At 35.7% G+C, this 21,979-nt stretch overlaps 1 protein-coding gene across 2 annotated transcripts in view; it reads left to right on the forward strand.

Annotated features, from left to right (window-relative positions):
- The window catches only part of ADAMTS6 (ADAM metallopeptidase with thrombospondin type 1 motif 6), a 133,983-nt gene that overhangs the window by 54,343 nt on the left and 57,661 nt on the right, over nt 1-21,979 (forward strand). For both annotated transcript variants that reach the window (XM_066569280.1, XM_066569281.1), the window contains exons 8-9: nt 1,483-1,588; nt 14,586-14,732. In XM_066569280.1, the coding sequence (XP_066425377.1) occupies nt 1,483-1,588; nt 14,586-14,732 (253 nt within the window). The remainder of the gene's footprint in view (nt 1-1,482; nt 1,589-14,585; nt 14,733-21,979) is intronic.

Here is a 21,979-nt window from a genome sequence, read left to right on the forward strand (position 1 = left end):
AATTTGAACACCATGGGTGAACTATAATTGCATTTTTTGCAGGTTCCACACTGCAAACTCTCCAGACACACATTGTCAGCTTTTGCCCACGTCAATTTGGATATCAGAGTGGTTTTGCTGTGTCCCAACTAGATTTGTTTGGGAGAAAACATAGAACAGATACCCCCCAAATGCTCTACATGTGCCTACAGGAAACCTGAGATTGCCCATGGGGTGTGTTCTCATGATACCCCTGCAATATTTTTTCCCTTCAGGAAGCTTTGAGTCACGTGTGTAGTAATGTTCTGCCTACAGGATTCAACTAGTCCAGAATGGCCAAATCAGCATGCAAAGATATGTGAAGAGCCCCAACTTCTGTGCTTCACTGTGCTGATCCACTCCTATGTCTTCAAATTAATTGCTAATGTGGATACAACAGGAAGCACTTGTCATATTATGACTTCCTTACTGTTAGTCCAAATAGAATAATTTGAATCCCCTACTCATATAAATAGTTTGCTTTCTCTCTTCCCCACTGCCTGTTCCATTCCCCTCATCTCTTGACCAAAGTTAAGTTTTTTCAATTTTTTAGTTCTTATTTTTGGGGTTGTTTGGATGTTCTTTCTTTGTTTATTTATAAAGTATTATTTTTTCTGTTTTTTTTTTTTTTTTGTAATGTAGTTAACTCAGCAGGTAACTTCCTTAAAGAAACGTTTACTGCTTCTTTCAGATCAGAAATTCTAGGGGAGAAATATATTAAATAAACCTGATGTTTAAAGCTTTCTCTAATGGCACTAAATTATGACTGCACTATGTTCTGTAATAATCTATTGCTGCAAAATGTGTAAGATACAGAGGAGCCATAGTCAGTTAGTGCCAGTAGTGTCCTCTCTCTGAAGAAAGTTTTTAAAAGCCCTTGTAACACAATAAGGTTTTAATGCCAGAAGATAATGGGTGATAAATGGAAAAGACTTCCATGCTTAAATACTTGCTTGTTATTAACATGTCTCCTCTCTTTTCACTGATGCATTCAGTTTTGTTTTTTTAATTTTTTTAACGTACTATGTGAGGTTTTTCATAGCTAAAAAAGTTGCTTGTATGTTTTTATGAACCCACTAAACTTAAACAGATTTCTTTAGAAAAATAATGTGGATACATTTTGCTTTCTTCATGCACAAGAATGTTAAAATAGAAATACTTTCTTGAATTCCCTCTCCTGGCTCAAGTTACTAGGTGGTCCCAAGTTACCAGAAGTAAAATTTATAAATCTAACCCCTAGTCTAGACATTTTCCAGCACTGACTGCAGTTCAAAAAATAATAATGTCTAGCCGGCAAAGTGAAATTCCCCCCAGTGATTTTGCAAATGACTAGAAAGTTAACCTTTTGCCAACTGCTCCTTCTGTGCATAGAAGTTATTAAAAAGAATCTAGGCATTTATAACTAGGGCTTTTAAGACTGAAACACCTTGGCATGACCCTTTGTGTCTCCTTCTGTTTATTCAGGCTTGGCCTCTGTGGCTGGAATGTGTGAGCCTGAAAGGAGCTGCAGCATTAATGAAGATATTGGCCTAGGTTCAGCTTTTACCATTGCACATGAGATTGGTCACAAGTGAGTGAGTTTAAAATAAGAATACATTTTAATTTACCACCTCTTTAATATTAGTTAATAATCAGTATAATTTTTTTTCCTGCATCATTATCTATTCTGATGTTCCACGTTTCTGTATATGGTATTCATGAGTAGCGTTTCATTTTATTTAGTATGTATTACCAGGGGCTTTAAATTTAGAACTGAAGACTCATTGTATACCCTTTGATTTCAGATTCCAGTTAAATCTATCCTTCTGAGACTTGACTCACAACCTTCCTACTCTGTTTAATATTTTTAAGTATTTGGCTTTGAAAATATTTTCTCCCCCATTACTTATTTTTGCCTTTCTTTATGAAAGAGAAGTGGTTAAAAGGTAAAATTTTTTTTCTATTTTTATTTTGTCTTTAATATAAGTCAAACTACTATCATTGAAACATTGATTCTGTTGTCAATATTGATATGCTTTAAGTCCTCTTTCACTCGAGCATGATTTATATAAAACAGGCATAGAGAAGTCAGCATCACTTGTTACATTTGAAGTATTAGCATATAGTTTTAAAGAGTATGTTGTTATGACACTGATAAAATCTGAGTAGTGTTTGGAAATATTTCAGGCCTTCCATCAAAAGACAGCACTCTTAGTACCATATGATTATTCTAAAAGACTGGGCACCTTCTTTTACCAAGAGGTTTTTTTTTTTAAGTACATGGGTTGAACAATACAGAGTTATGGTTGACATGCTTTTCCACCCATTAGTGGATGGAACTGTTGAAAGTTCCTGTGTGGACTGAAATGAAAGCTAGCAATCTGCTGATCAAAAAAAGGAGTTGGAAGTAAACAGTTATTTTTAGCCCACCTATTATATTTGATAATGACCAGGCAACTATGCTCTCATCTATATTATGTATGAAAAAGCCCTTACACATGTAGTGTAGATGAGTTTTGGAATTCCAAAGCAATTGTATAAGAGCTGAACAATAATAATAATTTAAAAATACATGTAATAACTTCCCCCACCTACCTTCCTTCCTTCCTTCCTTCCTTCCTTCCTTCCTTCCTTCCTTCCTTCCTTCCTTCCTTCCTTCCTTCCTTCCTTCCTTCCTTCCTTCCTTCCTTCCTTCCTTCCTTCCTTCCTTCCTTCCTTCCTTCCTTCCTTCCTTCCTTCCTTCCTTCCTTCCTTCCTTCCTTCCTTCCTTCCTTCCTTCCTTCCTTCCTTCCTTCCTTCCTTCCTTCCTTCCTTCCTTCCTTCCTTCCTTCCTTCCTTCCTTCCTTCCTTCCTTCCTTCCTTCCTTCCTTCCTTCCTTCCTTCCTTCCTTCCTTCCTTCCTTCCTTCCTCTCCTCCCCACCTGCATTCCTTCTTGAAGAAAGAGCTCCTCCAATCACTAAATATTAATAGTTCTCAAATTCCTGTAAATAAAATTTTGTATTGTATAGGTGACCTTGCTGTGAATTTGTCACATATATAACAAAACCCCCAATCTTCCAATAAAGTATTTTCATTCTAATTCCTATGTCATACATCTACATATTCATGGAATCACAGAATTACTAGGGTCGGAAGGGACCATCTTGAGTGAAACTTCTTGTGTTTTAGTTTTTGGCTCCTTGTCCTGTTCCTGGGCACCACTGGGAAAAGTCTGGCACCATCCACTTGGCATCTGCATTTGAGATATTTGTATATGTTTTGTACATAATATTCCCCCACAAAATTATTTAATATATGCAGCAATTTTATCATGCAAAGATGGCATGATGACCAAAATTTGCTTGAAGAGCTTGGACTGGTTAGAAACTGAAAAAAACCCCAACATATAATGATAGCATATATTCTGTGATCATAGGAAGTTTTTTATCATTGTTTTTTTCTGTGTTTCATATCTTTTGGCTTCTTGTATATAAGGTATTTTAAAATTCTGAAATCTCAGCTCTTTGAGGCTTCTAGCTAATTCTTGAGATGGCATGATATGTCAAATGCTAATTTGATAAGATGCAGAAATAACATTCCTTTAGCTTTTATACAAGTTTTTTTTTGTAAAAAATCTTCAGATTTATGATTTGTGGTAGCCACATCACCTGTCATTCTACCCATGCGGTGACAGAATGCCTCTACAAATGTCAAAGTTGTTGTTTCCTCTCAATCTCCTAGTTTCCAGTACCTACTAGACATTATTTGCATGTGTGAGTAAAAGAATTGTTTCTGAGAGCCTTATAAACATTTTTCTTTGGCTGTACCTCTTTTCAGACTTAAAATAGGAAATTGAGTTCATTGTTAAGTGAAAAATAGAAGCATTTTAAGGACATACCTACCTTGAATATGTAACATACAACAAAAGAGTGCTCAATTACACAGAATCACAGAATGGGTCAGGATGGAAGGGACAACAGTGTCATCTGGTCCAATCTCCCTGCTCAAGCAGGGTCATCCTAGAGCACATGGGACAGGTTGTACCCAAATTGTTCTTGAATATCTCCAATGAGGGAGACTTTACAACCTCTCTAGGTAATCTGTTCCAGTGCTCACTCACCTGCATGATAAAGAAGTTCTTTCTCATGTCCAAGTGAAACTTCCTGGGCATCAGTTTCTGTCCTATCATTCAGCATCTCTGAGAAGAGCCTGGCTTGGTACCTCCCATTCCTATACCTACAGGCACTGATGAGGTCCCCTCTCAATCATCTCTTCTCAAGGCTGAAGGGACCCAACTGCCTCTAAGCCTTTCTTCATAAGAGAGATGCTCCAGACCTGTAATTATCTTCACACCCCTCTGCTGGACCCACTCCAGCAGCTCCATGTCTCTGTTGTCCTGAGGAGCCCAGAACTGGACACAGCACTCCAGGTGAGGCCTCATCAGGGCTGAGTACAGGGGCAGGATCACCTCCCTCCACCTGCTGGCAATGCTCTTCCCAATGCCCCCAGGATACCATTGGCCTTCTTGGCCACCAGGACACACTCTGGCTCATGGAAGCTTCCTGTCCACCGGGACCCCCAGGTCCTTCTCCACAGAGCTGCTCCCCAGCAGAGCAGCCCCAGCCTGTGCTGGTGCCTGGGGCTGTTCCCATGTGCAGGACACTGCACTTGCCCTTGCTGAATTTCAGATGTCCATCTCTCCATCTTCTTTGTCCATCTCTCCAATGTGCCGAGGTTCTTCTGAAGGGCTGCATGGCCCTCTGGGGTATCGCCCACTGCTTCCAGCTCTGTGTCCTCAGTGAATGTGCTGAGCAGGCATCTGCCCTTCATTCACCTCTTCATCCATATGATTGATGAATTGACACATAAAAATATGTACAAGTAGTGAGGAACAAAAAGTGAGCAAAAAGAAATAATGCCCCCCCCCCCAAATAAATATTTAATAGAAGGTATGACTGAACATTATAATCACAATCAGACTATCAGTCTTTTTAATTTTCAAGGAGAAATGCTTTTCTGGATAGCTTTCTAATTAGCTCAGAACGGGACAATTGCACTTTGAAAGATCATGTTTTTACTAATTGTATAGTTGCTATGGAATACCGAGTTTTTAAAAATACTTTTGAATTGAAGGTCAAAATTCTTTAGTGATTAAAAGAGAACAATTATGATAATACAATTTTTTGAATAGATTATCCACAGTTTCTCCAAAATTCAATTTTTAAGCTTCCCTGAGGAAGCAGCTCAACTTGTTAGTACTTTATTGAATTATACAGTGATGAGAAGGCATTAGATCTTCAGTCTGAATTCCTGTATATCATAGTGTGTTAAATTTAACACTTTTAACCTTGTATTGATTCAAATTAGTTCAATTCGATTGAAGAATAATAGGGAAGTACTTCTTGAAACTTTAAAGGAACTGGTAGTCTGATTGTAATAGTCAGTCATACTTTCTGTTAGATAGTTACAGTTTTTTAAAAAAATTTTTTTTGGCTTCCATTCCTTACCACTTGTACTGTTCATATGTATATAACCCAGTTTTGGTACTGTTCAGCTGTGTGAGCAGTTCAGGCTCATTACCAGCTGTTTTTATTGAAGATGGTGGTACACAGTGATAGTTTCTTTCTTGAGGGCATAAACAATGGAGAAACTAACATTTTATGATTGTTTCTCCCTAGCCATGATTCAGAGAGCCTTGTATTACTCTTAGTACTTCTGTGAATTAGATAAAATTAAAAGTTGGCCCTTTAGACTTCAGAACAATTTCTCTAGAAAACTGAATTTTATGTTTGACATACAGAATGTCTGCTTTCCTACCATCATATATTTCACACCAAAAATGCTTAAGATGTCTAATAAGCAAAAATCACAAAAAGTAACTTCTTGTACCAGGAGTGAGATTTGAGTGTGTATCCCCTAAACTGTCAAAGTTTGACTTTTTCTCTTGGTGAAGAGAGGAACTCTTCAGAAGAGTTAGGTGGCTTTCTGCTCTATGCTTTTATATTTGGGTACATTCGAAAATGTCTAGCTTGTCCTATACATGCTGTAAAGCATACTTAGTTAAACTGGTAAGGAATTCCAGATTCCACTGGAAGAGGTGTATCAGGAAAAGAAAGGTATTTTACCATTCACTGTTGCAGTTTTGTGGAAGAATTGGCTGAGATTTTGAAAGTGAAAAACAGAGTGAGAAAGAATAAACAGAATAAAAATGGGTTAACAAAGGAAATGTCAAAATACGAGGATAGTGGACTAGGCTTACGACAGAAAGTTGCCCATAAAACTTGGAGTAAGAAAATAATTTACTAATGACAGACAACCATTGAGGGCTGTAGGAGTAGATAAGATTGGTAGCTAAAATAGTTTCGGAAAAGTCAGAATTACCTTGACTTATAGATGATGTAATAAATCTAAATTTGATAATTTGACAAAAAAAAAAAGTGAGAAATAAGAACATGCAGTCCAATTGACTAAGTTGTCTTCAAAATGAAGAGTAGCGATACTCTCAAGCACACATTTAGTTCATGCAGCTAAAGTATGCCTGCAATTCTAGCACTTTTCAAAGTCTCTTTTCAGCCTGTATGCAAAATGAAAAATATTATGAATACCTCTCCTTCTATATGAGAAGGATGGTCTTCAGTGCTGGAGTAAATCTTGTAATCTGGTGGTACTTTCAGGAGGTGCTTCTCTGTACCTCATTCTTCAGTGACCAGTGAGCTTCCTGTCTGAGCAGTGCATTGGGTTTGCATGCCCAGGTTTTAGCAGCAGGCAGGCTACAAGCATGTCTTTTGTGAGAAGCTGCCAGAAGCTTCCTCCATGTCCCACAGAGACAATGCCAAGAGACTCCAGGATGGAGTGACAATGGTAGGACAGTGGGCCCATCAGTGACAGTGGTAGGGCTTCTGGGATAACACATTTTAGGAAAGGGATGGAAAAATTGCTATACAACAACAGCTAGAAAAGATGAGAGAGAATATGTGTCATAAACAACTCTGCAGACAGCAAGGTCACTGAGAAGGCAGCCGAGCTGAGGTTCCCCTGGTGCAGACCATGGTGAGCAGCTGTGCCCCTGCAGCTATGGAGGAGCACAGGGAAGCAGAGATCCACCTGCAGCCCATGGAGAGCACCCTGTTTGGGGCAGGTGGATGCCTGAAGGGAGGCTGTGACCCTGTGGGAGGCCTGTGCTGGAGCAGGGTCCTGGCAGGGCTTGTGACCCTGTGGAGAGAGGAGCCCATGCTGAGGAGGTTTGCTGGTAGGACCTGTGACACCATGGGGGACCCACACAGGAGCTGGCTGTGCCTGGAGGACAGGACCCACCCTGGAACAGTTCATGAGTGACTGCAGCCCATGGGAAGGCCTCATGTTGAAGAATTTAGTAGAGAACTGTCTGCAGTGGGTGGGTGGGACTCCATGCTGGAGAAGGGAACAGTGTGAAGCAAAAGGAGCAGCAGTGATGTGTAATGACTGTAACACCCACTCTCCATTCAGGAGTAAATTTGGGGCTGGGAAGAAGGGATGGATGGGTGAAAGTTGTTTTAAGATTTAATTTTTATTTTTCATACTCCTACTCTGATTTGATTGGTAATAAAATCAAGCTGAATTCATCAAGTTGAATCTATTTTGCCCATGATGGTAATTGATGAGCAGTCTCTTCCTGTCCCTATTTCAACCCACAAACCTTTCCTGATATTTTCTCTGTCCTGTCCAGTTGAGGAAGAGAGGAGCAGGCACCTGGCATTCAGCCAGGGTCAACTCACTACTATTAGTCAAACCTCAGCTGCATTACAAGACTTGCATTTTAGTGAAAGTAACCTTCACTAAGAGGTTTTCTAGAAGAAGTGCATGTCAAGGAATGTTTTAGACAACTAGAAAGAAAATACTCCAGTCAGAGGTACTAGAGACACATATACCAAACTTAATAATAGCTTTTTCAAAACTAGTTTGAAACACAGCTAGAATGAATTGTAAGAACGTCACCTCCTGTCACTTCTCTGGTTGATGCAGGTGTCATTGTTTTCTCTCAGATGATGATGTCTTCTGTCTTTAACTATGGCAGTCTCTCTCAAATCTACAGTGTATGAACACTTCAACAACAAAGAGAATGCATTAAGCTTATTCCTGCCAGAGGTCTAAGAGTGGTGGAGTTCAAATGGTGTGTATTTTTAGGGACAGTTTAACTATGTTTTTTAGTTTAAAAACCCCAAATCAAAACAAAATCCAACAAAATGAAATGAAACAAAATGAAACCAAACCAACCACAGAAACAAAAACTCCAATGAAACAAAACCAACAAAAACCATAACCAAAATGTGTCCACAAGCCACATAAGACCATGCATAACTATTTCTCTCTCTCACTCCCCACCCTCCATCTCCTGCCCTTTTCTTTGTTGCTAAAGGAACACTGTTTTATGTCTGCTTTTATAATGTTGCAGGTTTTAAAAAGTTTTCTTTGGGACTTCAGATTTAGTGACGTGCATATAAAATAAAATGTCATAAACAAATGGCAAAACCCCCCAATTCTGTGACATGTTTATATTTAAAATACCTTTCTATTTTAAAGTCTTTCTAAAAGACTTTAAAAATTCTTTAAAAGTCTTTCTCTACATATCTGAAATACTATTTGAAGTTCAGAATTTGCAATACTAAAATAATTTTTCTAACATCAAAGCATTTTTATCAAGGAAACTGAACATTATAGTACTTCACAGGTCTTAACAAAAGTACAAGAAGAATAAATGGGGATGAAGTGGAAGGTTATCATAACCTTCAGGGCATCTTGAATTTCCAAAGGACATCTGATCTCAGAAGTTTGCTTTCTGATTGGAGCCAATACTTTCCACTTTGACCTACAGCCTAAAGACCTGATGAATTTGCATTGTTGGCTTTGTGTAGCATACGAGCCTTACTTGATGTTACTGTTGTGCCATGAAGGCTATGAAGCTATGGCAGGGTAGTCCAGGAGAAGTTTGTGCTCTGCTTTTTTGTAACAGTCTCACAGAAGTCTGTCATTTCCCCATAAGAACGTTCAGGAATTCATTCACAACATTCAGAAGAATTTCTGAATGAATTCCATTGTTTTTTAGTAATTTAGAAATTGCTGTGCTTTTAAGAGCCTCATATGTTATTTAATACTAAATGCTTTTAAGAGCCTCATATGTTATTTAATACTAAATAATACTAAATTTAATACTCATTTATAAAAATTGTTGGTGGGGTGTTTGGTCATCATCTATAACTGAGAGAACAACTATATTTAGGAAGTAAATAGGAAAAATTATGATAGAAGTGTGCTAAAATTATGTTGAATTTTATGGCAGCTATGCTTTTTATAAAGCTCCTATTATTGAATTAGTTTGTTTCCTAAGTTTTCAGGGCACTAATATATTTCACCCAAGTTTAAAATTCTGCATTACTTCAAAATAAAGCATTAGGGATACTCCAAACCGCAGAATGATGTCCAAATGCAGGAAGTCAGTAGTTAATGTTAAAATCCATGTTAAGACATGGAAATAGATAGTGAAGTAACTAATTAACCTTTATTCCTCCCTTCAGGAATATGTAGTGTTAGGTAGTTTCAATACATGCTATCAATGTTTGGATCCTACAATTAAGAAAATTGATTGTTCGAGACAATACTTTTTGATTATTTTTCCCTTCATTTGTAATGTCATTTAACAGTAAATTTTAATTTTCATGCTGTTATGTAGATACAACCAATACTTTTATAACATTGGCTAAAATTATATGGAGGGCTACATGGGAAGAGGAAAATTCTCTTTTAAGAGACAGTATGGGGGAAATATTTACAAGAGTAAAGAAAAAATGCTTACTTTTGTTACTGAGAAAGCATAAAATCTGATGATTGTAATGTCTCCAACATTTACCATAACCTCCTAAAAATTGACAAATACTTCACTCCTAGTAGACACAAGAATAATTAATAAAATTACCATGTTCACATGGAAATTGTGCTTTGTTCCAAGTAGCTCATAGCTCTGATATTGTAGGGAAAAAAGTTCTACTATTCTTTAATAGTAGTTTATGTTCAGATTCACCCACATTTTGCTGAACAAAATAATGTTAAAACATGGTAGTTTTCCCTTTCTTCCCTCGTGTATTTTCTACTGACACTAAGAAAAAGCCATGCCTATATTTACAGAAGTAGGGAAGCTAACAGTTCTAATTTTTCAATGTAGGCCCTAAATAGACATTCTAAGCTATATGAAATACATATATAGATTTAAATTACACTTTTTAAACCATTACGAGAATAAGTACAATACAGTGGAAAATTGCTTAATACAAATTTTCTGAAAATTTTGGTCTCTAATATAATAAACTCAGTTTCTCCAATCAAATTATGATTCATTAGGTCTTCTGTCAAATACAAGAATACTTGCACAAGCATGCCCACACTGTGGCAGAGCTTTACTTTAGAAACTTTTAAAGTATTTTTCACTGATACACTTTATGACTCCTCTCTATCCTTTACGTCAATCTCCATAAATGTTAGGTCAGTGTGAGACACCGGAGGAATTACTTGCAATGTACCTAGGGTCAAGATACTCACTTGAAAATAACCCATTTCACTCTTAGCATGTGTGTTCACCTCCTAGTACAGATGATTAGTATTATCAAACCTCTTTAGGTGTAAGTTGCTTTTCTTTCTCTTAGGAGAAGAATGCCAATTCTTTATTGTGAGGATATGTACTTTTTGTACATATCCTCACAGTAAAGATGCTTCAGATAATGGACAAGAAGATCCAGTACTTGACTTTACAGTATTTCTCTTGCTTGTGTTCCTGTAACTTTTTTTCCTCACCTGACTCACAATTCTGTCTCTGGCACTCATATTCCTAATGCTGTTAAGTGGCAGAGCAACATAAACTGCTTAAAAAAGAAGAGTCAAATTCATGTAACTCATCAATTGATAAGAAACAAAAAAGCCTAACATTCTCTATTGTATTTAAAGAAATGAAACAATCTGTGCTTTTCTGAATCCTCCAAGCCCTAAGAAAGCTAGGAAATTGTTTAATATGAAGATAATTAATACTTCAGCTGGATAGCAGAGATAATTGGTTGAGAAATAACATTTCACCTGAGTATCATTTTTAAGGTAACTTTGGGGCTAATAAAGTGCATGGAATACAAAATAGATCTCAGTGAAGAATACGGAGATGCATTCAGATTGGTGTGGATCTGTCTTTTCTGGATCTGAAGTGTCTAAGTAATACATAAGGACAGAAGCATTCTGGCTGTCTCACAAAAATGACTGCTGTAATTTCATATGTATCAGCAATAAGTGTTTTGGCAGCCATAACCATCATTGTTTAGAACTACCAAACATATCAGTAACCAAATGAAACTGTAGGGACCTACCTGCAGTGATGGTTTTCTTGCAAGATAAAGGAAGGGTAGACAAGAAGTTTATATTCACATCCTTCCCTCTGCTTATACTCCAGGGTCTCTGCTTATCTATTGCCCTTTTATTCAATGCAGCTGACACTAGTTATCTCCCCTGTGATTTTTGGGGTTGGATCGTAAGTTGGATGCGTATTACAAATAATTCCCTCAGATAATTTTTTCAGATATAATGAAAAACATATTGCCAAAGGAAAAAAAAATTATTCAGTTACAGATGTTAGTAAGTGAAACAAGGCAGTGAGCACTACTAGGATAGAATTTTTTAAGAAACATACAAACTAGAGATAACTTGCAGGAGAGTTTCAGTTATAATTTTAAAGTTCTTAAGTGTTCTTATTTTGCGCAATTCTTTAATGTAAAGTAAGTGCTCTCCTGGAAATGAGGAACATTAATGCATGAAAATGCAAGAGCTTCTGGGTTAAACATCCTACCTTGACATGGCAGGTGGAAAGATAACTTCATAGAATGACTTCTGTGTCCGCTGAGGAGATTTCAGTTTCTGCTCACCCATCTGGCTGTTCTTGTAAAATTATACTGATAGTTTTAGACAGGCTTTTTAAGCCAATGAAAGGAAGAAGTCTGTGTATTTTTAGTGAGCTTGAAAAAGGTAGGCAAATTATAACAGTGGCTCCACAAAGAATATTTTATGTTCCTTACTTTCTTCTCTACCTTTCCATGACAATCCAATTGCAAGCATGCTTTTGTAAAGACAGTTTTAGTGTAATGATGGCCAAATATGACCAGCTTGTTCTGATGGAAATAAAACTGGTAATTTGGTCAGAAATGTGTTTCCATCTGCAATCCTGCCCACAGGAGGGCAAGTTACTAGACTGTAATGGCATGCTGCCACTACCATCCTTGGAAATGATGACAGTAGTTGTAAAACCCTTCTGCAAACATCAGAAAAAGTTACCTGCACCTCATGATCACATTCCTCTTAAATTCAGAAGCAAGGACAAGTAGAAAAGCCTTCTTGGAAAGGGATGGATGATTTAAGAGAATGAATATTTATAAAGCATACTATTGGCTCATTGGAAAGACACTGATTGAGTTCCCATGTGCATCAGAAATTATGACTTCCATTCACAGACATGTTTTTTATCAGGCATATCACTGCCACTGTCACCAACATTGTCTTTTTCACAAGGAGGGTTATTAAACTATGAAGTTTGTTCTTTTACTTATACAAAAAGTATAGTGCCAAAAGATAAAAATTTCATTTCCCAGAGAACTGAAGTCTGTAAGATTTTTAACAAATGGAATATGCTAACTAGAGATAAGCTGAATACAATAATCATCCAAATAGTTTCTATAAAAGAGTAATTTATGGAGATTATTAAAAAATAAGGTTTTCTGTTTTCAGAAATGGTACAGAGACATTTGAAAAAGGAATGTTTCTGTTTGAAGTACCCTAAATTCTAGGAAATAATTGCCGCTGAGAACAGGTAAATAAAACATGTTTTTAATTGTAAAATTCTGGTTCACTTTGTTGCACAGGACATCTAAATTCTTTCCTCTCCTAATACAAATGGATTTTGATAAGATCATAAGAAATAACACTGGTCTGAAAGTTTCATTGCATTATGTACATTTCTCAGATGAGTTGATTAAAGCTATATTTTTTATAAGCAAAGGACATCCTCTATTTGATTATATAATAGTCTAAGGTGTCAGTTTGACTTTTGCAGTGTATAATACAGTATATGGCTTCTGCATTTGTGAGATACCACAAACTGAGCCAGACACATGCGGGCATTGCTGCAGAATACGCATTCCATAGGGACACATTCCATAGGTGAGGCAGCCATGCATTTTTGATGATGAAGTCCTTCCTGATCCTGTAGGAATCATCCATCCTTCACTGATGTTCTTTTTTTTTGGAAGGAATGGTTGCCAACGCCTTTCACTTGTAGGTTGTTATGATCATCTGAAGAGGTGAAATAGTACTCAGTATATTGAAATTCAGGGTAACATTAAACTCTTGGGGTATTATACCATATTCTGGAGCAATATGTTCAGATTAATACAACGCAACTGCACTGATTTCAGTGAATAAAGTGTCGTGAGCTGGTATGAAGTGGTATTTTCAGTTGAACAAAGGTCAATTTCTTTTCTTCTACTTCTTGTGTGTTCTTGCATCAGCCCTAAATGTTAACAGAAAATCAAAACTGAGTGCCTCAATGCATTTGTTTTCCTGAATGATGAGTAAGAAATCAGAGAGTCAGTCCTTTTAGCATACAGAAGACTTCAAAGACAGACTTCTCTGTATGATTCTGGGAGTTCAGAATCTCAGTTTTGGCACTGTTTTAATCTGCCCCTCTGATTTTGTAAGCCTTTGGGAAGGAGTAAATTTGAATAAAGCTTAATATTTTAAAAAATAAGAAATGAGGGAACAAATTTTTCTCCCCAAGTGATTGAATGGAAATTGATCAAAGACTAAGAACGTGGAGTTTTATAATAATAAGAATAAGGATTATTTTATAATAAGAAGAATAAGGATTCTTTAGGATATTTTTTTACTAGGGTCCTATAATTTTTCTTGAAAGTTAATTTCTTTCCTGAAAATCTCTTTTGGCCAAGTTCCATCCAGAGGTTTCTTATTTCATTTTCTGCTGATTTTTAATTGTCTTCATTTTGACATTCTTTGACAAAGCAAAGCTCTGACAGGAGGGATTCAAGTCCCTCTGTGAGTAGATACAGAGAGGGAGTGTCCATACGGGATGGTCCTAGGAATTGCAAAACCCATTTTCTACTTGAATTATCATTAGTTGCACTGTGCCTATACATAGTGCATTGTTACAGCAACAGTACCTATTCTTAGTCCTTTTTTACTAATCCAAGAGTCTGCACTATAATAAATATTCCATATCCAGATACCATAACAAATAAAGGCTCGAGTGCTCTGTATTTGTCTTGCAATAATACTGTTATGTTTTCTTTAAAAGCTTTAGTAAACGAATAAAATGCTTCCAAAAATCCATAAAAGGGAAGAGGGTTATGTCATTGTGCTGTATTATGAGACCTGAATAAATTAAACAGAACTTAACTGACTCTCTACTTTGGAGTTCTCCTGCACTGTGTTCTTTTAGGTCCAACGTGATTGCTGTAAAGGTGACATTATGTTTTACGCTATATATGATGCTGTAGAAAAGTAATGGGCTGTTTCTCTCCTATTCTTTTGGGCAGTTTTGGTATGAATCATGATGGAATTGGAAATTCCTGTGGGACCAAAGGTCATGAAGCAGCAAAGCTAATGGCAGCTCATATTACAGCAAACACCAATCCTTTCTCCTGGTCAGCTTGCAGTCGGGATTACATCACCAGCTTTTTAGAGTAAGTAATCTCTCAAGAAAAATGAGTTTTCAAAAAATTGACACCTTTTGGGATCAGTTGTAGCGATATACTGACCTGTTCTGATGGTTTACATTTTTATAATGAATAGACAGAAATACAGTGAGTCATTTAAAACTCTTTATTTCTGTAGAGCATTATTTCAATGTAATGGCAAAAGCTTCTTTTACTCCATTCACCACCTTAACAGTTCTCCACTGATTTTAATCTTCTCAAAAGATTCTAAAGTTCTGATCATACCTCATTACTTCATTAATCTGAGTGTGGGAAATAAAAGAGGGCAGGATTTATCTATGGATCATGTTTTGTTAGCATACATAATGTGAGGGAATCTAATGAAGGGAAGATGGTCATAGCCCTGTTTGTTTTGCATTTAATTCTTCAGATATTTTTCATGCAATCTTGTGGGTTTTTATCTATCAATGTTCTTTGGTACTACGGGCGAGAATATAAAGATTATAGAAGAGGATGGCATAGATCTTTATATTAGTACCTTAAAATTCTGATAACCTCTACTTCTGTGGTGATTTTATCCAGAAGTAATTTGCTACCTGAAATTTCAGTATGAAAAAAACCAGACAGTCAAAATAGGTCATTCACAGAAATGTATCAATATATACATTTATATATATTGATGATTCATAATGAAGCCTTGTATGTGTTTTAAATTTTGAAGACAAGTACATACAACCATGAGTTCACTGAGAACAGATTCTTAACAGATTTGTTTAGATGCTGAAAGATAGTCTTTATTGGAAGCAAATAACAGCTAGTTGGCAGTTTCAGTGTCATTAGTGCAATCATGCCCTTTAGAAATATAGGTTGTTCAGAAATTCGGACACTCTGCATTTTAAGAGAGGGACTTAAACCAGTCAATTGTCTAACCATGAGGCTACTAAGAAATTAGCATCTCCTTTTCTTTTAGGGATCTAAGTTCAGAATAGGATGCTGTCTTCTGTATCTTTTCTGAAGGGACTCATCTAGACCCAAACCGTTAGATTTGTTCAAATGTAGTTTCCCTCAGGATGCAGAGAATCACTGACTTGGGCTGTCAAGGTGCTTGAACTTCTGTAGAGTCAGTGGGTAGACACTAACATTTAAGTATTGGTGCTATTCAGAGGAAGAAAACTTCTCATCAGTTACTGTAATAGGTTTAAGGCATTTTATATCACACCTCTGAACCTTGCATCCACACAGTTTCATACACTGGCTATTTAAGATGAATATTTTAGTCTAAACTAAAGCAGTAAATGAGTAAATCATCCTTACCATATATGTGTGGTACAGATTTCTCACAATATAATTTCATTTGCTAAGGGGATATATATATGTATGTATTAATTTAACTCTAGGATTATTTTAAAAAAATATACTTAGATATTTTGTTTTATAATTACCAATTACTTATGTTAATTCAATGCTGTTCCTCTTAGTAGTCTCTCCTCTTTCTAGAATGTCATTGCAGTCTGGTTTTAACTGTGAAAAAGAATATGGTTTTCATATATCTTCTGAGATTATTTCACAGCTTTGTAGTTTTAACTGTAAGCTTACTGTTCAGGTATTACTTTGTAGTATTTGGGAGCTTGTTCTTGTTACACTTCTGCTGTTCTCTGTCTCATTTACTTCTATTTGTTGCTTTTCACCGAAAAACTAAATTTTGATCCCATAATTGTCCTGACAATAAGTTGTCTGTTAATGAGGACATAATTCAACATAAAGTGAAAACGTTATTTCTTATCTATGGATTTAAAGGAAAGGAACATGATAAAATTCTGTGGTATGTGTTATTCTGCAAATGTAATAGAGCTGAACATTTGTTCATATGCTCCTGCACAGTTTCAAATTTTAGCCTGATGCATGCAGTGGTCTTTTGAATTTTTACTGCCAGTTAAAACATTTTTATCTTGAGCATTTATACCCTTTTTTAAATTGATTTAGTTTATTATTTACTGTTAGCACCTCTATTATTCTTTTCCATTCCATAGGTTTGATTTATGTTTAATTTTGAAATCTGTGGGATGGCAGTGAAATTGTAGTTATATTGATATAAAGCCAGAAGTACTCTGTTGATCTGGTTCCATAGTTCTAATCTCCTCAGGTTTTTTGAGATACTTCTCTATCATTGCCAGTGTTTGCAACTCTACTCAAATTACTACCAAAAATGAATTTCACAAAAATAATCATTACTGAAGATACTAAGTGATATTTGAACTAGAGAAAAACAACAACCTGTGCATTGGAGATTCAATGATAAATTATTTTTCATAATACTTCAGCTCTATTATTGTAACCTGGAATAAAGATGTTATTTTTTCTCAAAGCCATCTTGGACACATATTATGTTGCACATTGCAATTTTTATAGATTTTTCTGTTGTATAGAATACAGTGTTAAATATAACTTTAATATAACTTTTCTTTCATCTACTAATCCTGGAATCTGTTTTCAAAAATATCAGATTTCTCAAACATGATCTATTCATTATAAATCTGTGCTTCTTCTTGTTTGTGGATCTAATATCTTATAAATGAATTGATAGTTTTTTCCTTAAAATATTTGATTTATTATTTCATAAGGTAGATAGTCTGTAAAACTGTACTTTGTTTCTCTAGTTTCTAGTTTACTCACCAGATTTTATACAATCTCAATGACAACAGGCAGCTGTTAGAGTAAAACATACCTTCAGGACAACTGCTAGAACCCAAAATCAGTTTTTACCCATTCACACCTTTCCTTAAGACAGAGCAGCTCTGAGAGCAGCTATATTTCAGTTGCAGGTAGTAAACAGTTAGCAAGAATCAAAAAAATAATAGCAAGTTTCATGTGGCAACATATCTGTGATTGCTTTTAGAAGAGTCTGCATCCTCACAGGAAAAATGATTTTTTTTCCCCTAATATTTCTTGATGACTTAGCAACAGGTGAGAAAAATGCTGATTTAGAGCTTTAGAGGCCAAGCTGGTTTGGAATTCATTTAGTTGTGTGTAACAAGAAGGTAGGACTTGAGAGTATTAAATGCAGGTAACCAAGCAGAAACCAGGTCTCTGAGACCTTTTAAATGTATATCTTTGGACCTCTGCCCACGTTTGGGCCATGCTGTCATGGTACTATGTTAATGCAACTGGAATGAGTTTTGATAGAATTTCATTACACATTTACAGTATTTTATGGTAAGGAAGGCTAATGTGAATTTACTAGTTACCAGCTCAGGTTACCACTTGCTACAGCAGTTTTGCACTGAGGAGTAACCATGAAGTATCACCCGGAGGGTTCAGTCAGATAGTAGTTGGGAAAGCAAATTATTTTTCAGGCGTGCTGGAAAAAGGACGAATATGGCTCAAAGGCTGACATAAGACAAAACAAAGTTGTAATGCTAATAGGTCTACCAAAACTCTCAGCAAGGGTGATCAACCAGCACAGATACTGAAATGGCCAAAGGAAATACTTTTTTTCTGGATAAAACATTCCTTGAAGCACATAAAAGCTGTTGTCTGCCAAGCTTAAAATAGCTGTTGTCTATCAAGCTTTTAGGTAGAGTGAAAGATTGACATAATTCAGTTTATCAACTGAATTGTTCATAAGTGCTTTGCAATGGCTTTAATTTCACTAACATTATATGGAACTGATTACTGTAGTACTGACTGAGAATTGGAGGCTGGGAGGGCAGTCTCAGGGGACAGAGACTTCTGTGAGATGAGTAGAAACCTGTAATATCTATTCATAGGAGAAAAGAACCAAGCCTAAAATTTTAGTGGCTGAAAAACAATTAGTATGAATTTAATTCTGTTCAATACATGTGTGTGTGTATATAACTTCTACATTTTGGTATTAAAAAACTGTGTGATTTCTGAAATCATAGTTTGTTTTTCTTGTCCAGTAATAGGAGAGGAGTTAAGAGAAGCAAGATAGCCAGCTCTGTCTTTCAAAGGCAGGATTGTCTTTTGAAGATGGAGGAGAACCAAGAATCATAAATTATTTCATTAAGATCTATCACAGGAAATTCTTGGAGACACTCTGTGATTGCCATACAGCAGGATTTAGATCTTAGACTACAACTTTCTAACTCTGGAAGGGAGCCAAAACTATCTTGGTCCAAGCAAGCCCATGCAGACAATATAGGGGAAAAAAAAAAAGCCATCATTCAGTGTTCTGGTCCAGATATCATCTGCCCAAGAATCTTAAACGTACAAGTGGATATGCAAGGTAAATATAGAATATGTCTCATATATTATCTATGGCACACTGGCCAGTTCCCTCATACTCCAGAAATGTAAAGTAACTTTTGAAAAAAGTATAAACCAAGACTAGCTTTGAAAGATAAGATCAGATCAATCTTATAAAAATTTAATATCTCTTTCTTCAAATCAGTGGAGAAAATTTGCATGTGTTGACCTATATTTTGGATTATAATTTACTTATTTTCTTTAAATTATACTAAGATTTAAATTATTTTTTACTAACAGGCAATGAAATTAAAAAAATGTGCCCTCTTTTGATATAGATTTCTGAAACTTTGAAAGTCTTATGTTTTACTTAAAAGGCTCTTTAGTTGAAAAAAAGATCTAAGAGTTTCTGTAATTATGGGATGGCAGTATGGCTTTGAATGTTGACTTTGCAAGAATTACTCTTTGTCTACCTTTTGATTTATTTAAATATAAAGAAATTGTAAAGGGCAGAATCAACCTCAGATTTCCATTAACTTATTTGTAGAATATCTGATGAAATAAATGATTGGTCCAGTATTTTATATATTAGTATCTCCTGAACTGTTAAAATTGGATTTTGGAGGGAGGATGATTATGATAGATCCAATAGATTTTTCCTTGTACAGCTGCTGGCTATTCCAATGAATAAAATTAAGCTTTGGAACACAGGAAAGCATGAGGGTGCATTAAAGAAACAGCAAATTACTACCTCCAAGCAAAGGAGCTCCAAGGAACATTGAGTGTGATGAAAAGATTGTGCAAAATTTCAGAGTCTTTTGTATGAAATAGATACTAAGACAGAGCCAACCTTGGCATAAAAGAATGGAAAGAAGTAGATTTTATCAGAAGAGTGAGAGGTAAATCTGAATTTCCCTAACATTCAAGAAAGTTTTTATTTAGTGATTGCATTTGGCTTCATTTAATTGAAAGTACACCAAATCCAAATCTCAGTCTGTTACTTATGTCCAGATTCTACAAATATTTATGCCTAGATCTGTAGACTACTGAGCAATGTGCAGAATTTACCCATTAATGTCAAGTAAAGCAGCTTTTGTAACGTGTACAGAACTGTAACCTAGTGCTTCTAAGAAATCAATTTATACTTATAAATATGAAGTAAGGATTCTGTTATGAGTCAGATATATTGGCATGTAAATAATTAATGGTATGTATATGTAAAAATGCTCTCTGTTTTTGTTAATAATTTTTACTATTGCTTTTTTCATATTTTATGACTAATTTGGGATCAGAATTAAATAAAACATTATGTATGGTAGCAGTTTATGTATTTATGTATATGATTGTTTAGCTATAACAGGTATTCACAAATATTTATATTACATTTAATTTGTGATCATTAAGTGTAGCTTGCATTCTAATCCACATAATTATTATGAATTAAGCCATTGTGTGACATTCAAAACCAATTTTCAGAGCCAGTGTTCTGGGATATTTTCTTCAGCCATTGAAGGAGTTGAGTTATACTATGTAAGTAGGGATATTTGGGAATAGATACTGTAATAGGAACATAAACCCTGAGAGATCTACATCCATGGTTTTTGCTTTTTCTCTTTATTGATCTTGAGTACAACTGTGATATCTGTGCTGAGGTGGTGATCCTGAGTTTTGTGTTCAGTCTGTAAAGATTTAATCCCTGGTTGATATTAATTTGGTTGAGCAGTTAGTAGTGATCACAGCCTGAAATCTTAAACTTTCCTAGAATGTTCTAGTATTCTTGTTATCCTTTCAAACAGAAGAGTAATTTGCTGTCATGTGATATTAAAATACAAAAAAAAAAGTTTAAATTATATTGTAGAGTGTTTTAAAATGGTCTCTGGAGACACTACACTGGAATACTGGGCTGAAATGACATCAAGCTTAGCTATTTCATAATTGAAACAAGTCCCAGTATGTCCCATAAAACTTCACAAAATTAACCTAAAGTTAGGAAAATGAGAAAAACTGTGAGTACTATTAGTACCTTGTAGAGTAATAGAATGTAATGGTCAGTTCGAGATCATCTTATTTCTGTTGTAGGCATTAAAGATTTATCCACGCCATGTTAAAAAATGCAAATGCTCTGCAGGGATATCCTGTAGATTTTTTGACTTGGTGTATATACTACCTGTAGAAGATAAAATCACAAAGCACAAAAGCAATTATGAGTAGAAATTTTCTAAAAATTGGGGCATTCTTTCCAATCCTTTTTTACATCTACACTTTTATATGCCTGACTGATAATAACTATGAGATCTCTGTTTATAAAGTTCTCCAAAACCATGAATCTTCTTGGACCCTTTTGGTTCATTCCCCTAGATTTAACATAATTTTTTTTCTCAAGGATCTGGGCTTTGCTTTGATGGAACAAAGAAAGAGAGAACAGGGACATACACACAAGAGTATTGGACCATTCCCAAGTCCTGTAAAAGTTTTCTGGAAAGGTTAAATGGTCCTCAGCCTGTATTCATCCTTTGTACAGCTTTGGTCAGACCTTTCATTACCAATGGAAAGTCTCTGGTTTTATTAATGTGTTTATAAAGATCATGCCATTTCTTTTCCAGGATACTTCAGTTCCTGCAATGCAGTATCAAGGGTCAGTTTTGCTCGACTGCTTGAGATAAATAATAGAACTGAAGCAGAAGGAAAGTCAGAAATAAATTTTCAGTCTAGAGGTTGTGATATAATGTAGCTAGTAAGAGAACAACTTTTCAGTAATACTTTTCTTAATTACTACAACAATTTTTCATTATGCTGCAAATCTGGTAATTAGAGCAGAAGAGTCATATTTTTGTATTCAATGTAAGGATTTATCACTTGCATTTCTGCCATTGTGTATTTCGTAGAGTAGGTATAGATTTACATTTACAAATTTAGAGATTTAGAATGGGTTCTGTAATCTAATTTGGGCAGGGGTCCATATGCCTGTGGAGGGAAGTCACCGAAGGTAATGAGGTTTCTTCAAATGCTGTGCCCTCAGCCGTCTGTTTACAAGATAGCAGTTTACAGTCATCTTGTCAACTACAATC

This window comes from Molothrus aeneus, chromosome Z, assembly GCF_037042795.1.
Source record: "Molothrus aeneus isolate 106 chromosome Z, BPBGC_Maene_1.0, whole genome shotgun sequence".
Taxonomy (NCBI): domain Eukaryota; kingdom Metazoa; phylum Chordata; class Aves; order Passeriformes; family Icteridae; genus Molothrus; species Molothrus aeneus.